This window comes from Pyrus communis, chromosome 11 (genome assembly GCF_963583255.1).
Source record: "Pyrus communis chromosome 11, drPyrComm1.1, whole genome shotgun sequence".
NCBI classification, from domain to species: domain Eukaryota; kingdom Viridiplantae; phylum Streptophyta; class Magnoliopsida; order Rosales; family Rosaceae; genus Pyrus; species Pyrus communis.
Genome location: NC_084813.1, coordinates 21,346,675 through 21,352,674, shown reverse-complemented (window position 1 = coordinate 21,352,674; position 6,000 = coordinate 21,346,675). Strand labels below are relative to the sequence as shown.

The 6,000-nt window shown below is 37.2% G+C and overlaps 2 protein-coding genes across 2 annotated transcripts; both read right to left on the bottom strand.

The window, feature by feature from the left end:
• Positions 1–1,632: 1,632 nt before the first annotated feature.
• Positions 1,633–2,150, bottom strand: LOC137709465 (uncharacterized). Its single transcript, XM_068448553.1, has one exon. It carries the CDS (start codon positions 2,053–2,055, stop codon positions 1,786–1,788), a length of 270 nt encoding a protein of 89 aa, XP_068304654.1. The 5' UTR covers positions 2,056–2,150; the 3' UTR covers positions 1,633–1,785.
• Positions 2,151–3,573: 1,423 nt separating this feature from the next.
• Positions 3,574–4,062, bottom strand: LOC137708845 (uncharacterized). The gene has a single exon (XM_068448001.1). It carries the CDS (start codon positions 3,989–3,991, stop codon positions 3,719–3,721), a length of 273 nt encoding a protein of 90 aa, XP_068304102.1. The 5' UTR covers positions 3,992–4,062; the 3' UTR covers positions 3,574–3,718.
• Between the last annotated feature and the right edge of the window lie 1,938 nt (positions 4,063–6,000).

The window sequence follows — 6,000 nt, the reverse complement described above, 5'->3', positions numbered from 1 at the left end:
CAGAAATTAAGAGGATGAATGAGAGATAAAATTTGGTGTGTGGATAGCATCACCCTTCCTATAAATAAATATCTAAGAAAATTGCTACTAAAAAATTACTACAAAAACAAACTTATTGAGAGTATAGATCTTACATCAAGTAAAATAAGTCTTATCTGATAGTTTAAATGGTTTTGGAATCTCTCACTCATTGTGAGTTGTGTTCGGATGGATAGTCACATTCTAATATGAAATCAAAGCAAGCTATCCACTTGTTGAGTCACGGGCCTACGTGCCCACATGTTAGCTAATTAATGTGGCCCACGTGTTAGACTTAAAATGACCTCATACTTCTTTGTCAATGATTACGAGATCATCAAAGAGTGGTGTAGTCTTTTCCTCGTGATGCCTTTATAGTATTTCTCCGGCTGTATTTGGACTCTCCGGGTGGTAGTCTTTTTTATGAGTTTGCAATTGCAGTATTTCTTATTGCATGAGTGGCCTCTCATTCCTGATCGAGAAAATTCTCATGTGGTTTTTCTTGCGCAAGGCTTCTTGTTGAGGAATAAATGTTATTATTCACTTTCTGATGATACCTGCTTTCACTTCTTGATTTTCAAGTGATTTTACCCTGAAATAATTCTAGCCTTTCTTAAATTACTCTCAAGCATGTCCAGTCAGTCCAGTCACTTACAAGCTTCATACTTAAATACTTGACTGCTCAATTAGTCTTAAACAATTTTAACTATCAGAGTAGGGTTGAATATTCTTAACTACCTAAACAGGCTCCAAATTACGTGTCCAAAAAGAAATTACCTAACTATGTTCATAAATTTCAATGGAAAAGAGAGAGTATACTGTATGCATTTCTGTCGCTCCATGTCGATGGTACCAACTTTGGTGGGAAATTTTACACAATGTCAATGATTTCCAGAGTTCTTGCATTCTCTCCTCGTCGCCCGTATATAGCGTATATGCTTGCACAGGCCTATAAATTTTAATAATTTTTTTTAATTACTGGCAAATTTTATCCAGGATGAGTCTACAATTCACCCTATGCGCGATTGTGCCTTTGCTAAGTGTGTCTGGCTTGCTACTCCGATTGGTATCCCTCCTTCTCCGCCTTATGTCCTCTCGATGTTGGATTGGATTCAGAGTTGGACTTCTCACCTTAATCCATCGAACTTTGCTCTTGGTTTAATGGTGCTTTGGGCGATCTGGGGTGCACGAAATAACCGTCTCTGGAATGACTGTACGGACTCTCCTTACATAATCGCTGCTCAGGGTCTCTCTTGGTGGCAGGAGTTCCAGAGAGTTGCTCCTGCCCATTTCTGGGGGGTTTCAAAACATTTTTCTCGAGAGTGATTCACCCCAGATTGTGACGCTTCTACATAATTCTTCCAATTATTTGTCCGACATTGGACTCTTAATTGAAGACTCGCGTGTGATCCTGTCTTCAACCACTGGAGCTTATGCTACCATGGTATTGCTCATCACTTTGTATGGTTTGCCTTTACTTCAAGTTCATCATGTAACTGGTTTCAAAAACCTCCGGACCTCATCTCAAATTTACTGTTTGACGAAGCTGTTTTGTAATTGATGTTAAAAAAAAAAATAAAAAAATACTGGCTAAAGATGAAAAAAGAAAAGAGATCAAGGGCGAAATTCTCAGCAACAATTTCTGTTCTATATGGTAATTGTTACAACGAAACAAAACTTACATCAATTAGCCCCAAGTAATCATCATAATTAGCCGTAATTTACAACCCTAATCTTTGCTCTTGTTTTTGTGAATGAATCATTGAATTAGTTGTTGGGACCCCAGCAGCTCAAAAACATGACTGTCCTCAAAGACTCCTCTGATTTCTTGAGCTTCTCATCTCTCACTTTACTCAGAGCTGAAGAAGAAGGAGAAGAGAGCTTGCTGTTGGCCTGAGAAAAGGACCTCACTTGGCTCTTGGCTTGTTGGCCTGCATATCTCAAAGCAGAGTTCCATCTGCAAATCCCTTGGTCCTTGAGTGCCTCCACAACTCCAACACTTGCTGCCACGATAGCCTTGCTTGCACTTGAACTCATGATTTCTTCTCTTTCCTTTGGATATTCTGAATTCTTTTGGCAGTGATTGTGAATGTCTTAGTGTTTGATGAAGGATATGAGCGTGAAGTGCTCTTTATATAGGAATTAGAAAGGGTGGGCCCTTCCACCAATAACTAGAGGCGGTTTAGAGAGTGTAAAGCCAATGGTATATATTTCTTTTCTTCTCTTTCTGTCACACTCATTGGCCATTGCCACTAACTATACAAATGAGCACACGGTTTTCCTTATAAAACCCACCTTAGCCTCAGGTATGGGAGGAAACACCACTTGCTTTTGTTTGTTCTAGTGGGAAATTGTCAAATTGTTTCCAAGACAATATAATCTATTCAGCTAAACAACTTTATCCAATATTTTTTTGGGATAAAAATTAATTAACTCAGATTTCAAAGATTTTAGATTTCATTTTTCTAAATAGTGTTATACATACATCCATTTTTAACTTCTACCCATTTTTATTAGTTTTTGTTCATTAAATTCAACGGCCGAAAATTAAGAAAGTGTATAAGAAGTAAAATTTGATGTATGGATAGCATCACCCTTCCTATAAATAAATATCTAAGAAAATTGCTATTACAAAATTACTACGAAAACAAACTTATTCCAAATAATCCAACACCTAATTTTAAATATAAAGAACTTGACCTATATAAAGGCCTTTGACAAATTGTTGTTCCCGATGTGGGACAATAGGAGCTCAAAACTCCATCACTAAGTGTGTCCTCTGCGGAATCCTGGGTGAGTCTACAATTCAGCTTATCCGCGATTGTGCCCTTGCTAAGTGTGTCTGGCTTGCTATTCCGATTGGTATCCCTCCTTCTCCGCCTTATGTCCTCTCGATGTTGGATTGGATTCTGAAATGGACTTCTTACCTTAATCCATCAAACTTTGCCCTTGGTTTAATGGTGCTTTGGGCAATCTGGGGTGCACGAAATAACCGTCTCTGGAATGACTGTATGGACTCTCCTGACATCATCGCTGCTCGGGGTCTCTCTTGGTGGCAAGAGTTCCAGAGAGTTGCTTTCCCCGCTTCCCCCTGAGACTCGCTACTCGCCCCCAAGTCCCTCATAGGTGGTCCCGCCCTCCTGCCCATTTCCTTAAAGCTAGGGGGTTTTCAAAACAGTATCCTCGAGAGGGATTCATTCCAGATTGTGACGCTTCCACATAATTCTTCCAATTATTTGTCCGACATTGGACTCTTAATTGAAGACTCGCGTGCGATCCTGTCTTCAACCACTAGAGCTTATGCTACCATGTTCGTCGCCAAGCCAATGGTATTGCTCATGGCCTTTCACAGTTTGCCTTTACTTCAAGTTCGTCATGTAACGGGTTTGAGAAACCTCCGGACCTCATCTCAATTTTACTGTTTGACGAACCTGTTTTGTAATTGATGTAGGGCCTTGTAACTCTGTTTTTGAAATGAAATGAATCTATCGAGAACTTCTTCAAAAAAATAAAAAACTACTGGCTAAGGATGAAAAAATAAAAGAGATCAAGGTAGAAATTCTCAGCAACAATTTCTGTTCTATATGGTAATTGTTACAACGAAACAAAATTTACATCAATTAGCCCCAAGCAAACATCATTAGTTGCCGTAATTTACAACCCTAATCTTTGCTCTTGTTTTTGTGAATGAATCATTCAATTAGTTGTTGGGACCCCAGCAGCTCAAAAACATGACCGTCCTCAAAGACTCCTCTGATTTCTTGAGCTTCTCATCTCTCACTTTACTCAGAGCTGAAGCAGAAGGAGAAGAGAGTTTGTTGTTGGCCTGAGAAAATGATCTCACTTGGCTCTTGGCTTGCTGGCCTGCGTATCTCAAAGCAGAGTTCCATCTGCAAATCCCTTGGTCCTTGAGTGCCTCTACAACTCCAACACTTGCTGCCACTATAGCCTTGCTCGCACTTGATGAACTCATGATTTCTTTTCTCTTTGATCTTCTGAACTCCTGTAGTAGTGATTGTGAATGTTTTAAGCGTTTGATGAAGAAGATAAGCACCAAGTGCTCTTTATATAGGGGGATTACAAACGGTGGGCCTTGTCACCAAAACTAGGGGCGTTTAGAGAGTGTAGAGCCGATGGTATTTGTTTTCCTTTGTCACAATCATTGATGGAGACAAAATTCGGCTGGGTGGAAGAAATGACACACACTGCCCACTGGATTACAAATGAGCATACGGTTTGCTTGTAAAAACCATTTAAGCCTCAAGTATGGGAGGGATTGTATGAGTGGAAATTGTCACATTGTTTGACACGCTAATCTTCTTTTTTTAAAGATGATACAAATCTTAAAGAAATCCTCCACCGATTATTAAATCATACGTGTCTAACTTATCCTATGTATGATTTTTGGGGGAAAAATTACATACGTATGTCGTAGATCAAGACAAGCTATTCTACTGATTACCAAGTAACTCAAATTTTTGTTTTTTATTACTGAGAAAAAATAAAATTACAAAACAAACTCATACAGAATAAAATATAGAGAAGCTAGGGAGAGAAAATAGACCAGATAAATATATGATATGAGTAATGCTGTATATTAATATTCTAATACGAACCATGTGATGTGTTAACAATATAAAATATGCACGTTAATCAACATTTAAGTAATAATTCGATCATAGATAACCACGTCATAAATAATTTATAAAACTTGATTAAAATAATTGATCTCTGTAATATTACTCGATATGATATATGATATATATATATATATATATATATTATACACACACATATGATTAAAATAATTGGTCTATGTAGTATTACTAGATATGATATATATATATATATATATATTATGGATTTTGAGATGCCTTATATATATTCTATTATTTTCAGATCATTACTTCCAAATTTCTTTTGAAAAAAACTTGCAAGCATATGGCGCCTTAATTTTATTTTATTTTTTTTATTTTTTTATTTTTATTTTTTTTGCTACCTGAATTTTTTTCACTTTTGTGCCTCTACCACTAGATTACGTTTGACGATCTAGGCTAAAATAACTTTTGACAATGTTGTTACCTGAATCCAATTTTCACTCAAAATTCCATTTAGGTTAACAAACGTGACTTGCACAAGACAACATTTTAAGGACAATTTCTTCAAGTCAAGCTTCAAAGAATAGCAGACGCATTTCTTACACACACAAAAAAACCAAAATTTTCACTCATGTAATGCCAATTGTAGATGTTTTGAGGTCATTTCCTCCAAAACAATTTGGATATCTTTTAATTTCTCGTATCCGTTTACGTAACCGTAATGAAAATAGGAGGAATTGGAATGAGGAGGAGTCAGAATCGTATTCTTGTTGAAGTTGTTTACTTAAATGTTCTAGAATCGGAATAGAAATGACACTAATTCCATAAAACTGTTTACTAATTCAGTAGAATCGGAATATAAACCAGTATGATTACTAAAATACGCTTATCCCGAATCAAATATTTTATATACTTTTTCTAATAAAATTTGATATAATATATAATAGTAAGAAAAAAAATTAAATTGCTTTTTTATTTCATAAACACATTAAAATGTTTTTGTTTATTTTTTTAATAAATTTAAGTGTGTACTTTATGTCACATCCCGCCCCGGGGCGGATCATTTCCCGGGCCCGCTCCACCACCGTAGCACGATATTGTCCGCTTTGAGCTTACCATTCCCTCACGGTTTTGTTTTTTGGGAACTCACGAGCAACTTCCCAGTGGGTCACCCATCCTGGGAGTGCTCTAGCCCCCTTCTCGCTTAACTTCGGAGTTCCTACGGAACCCGAAGCCAGTGAGCTCCCAAAAGGCCTCGTGCTAAGTAGGGATGAGAATATACATATAAGGATCACTCCCCTAGGCGATGTGGGATGTCACACTTTAATATTTAAATTTTCTCGCTCAAAATTGTAGTTTCTTTTCTTCGGCATATGCATGGAGT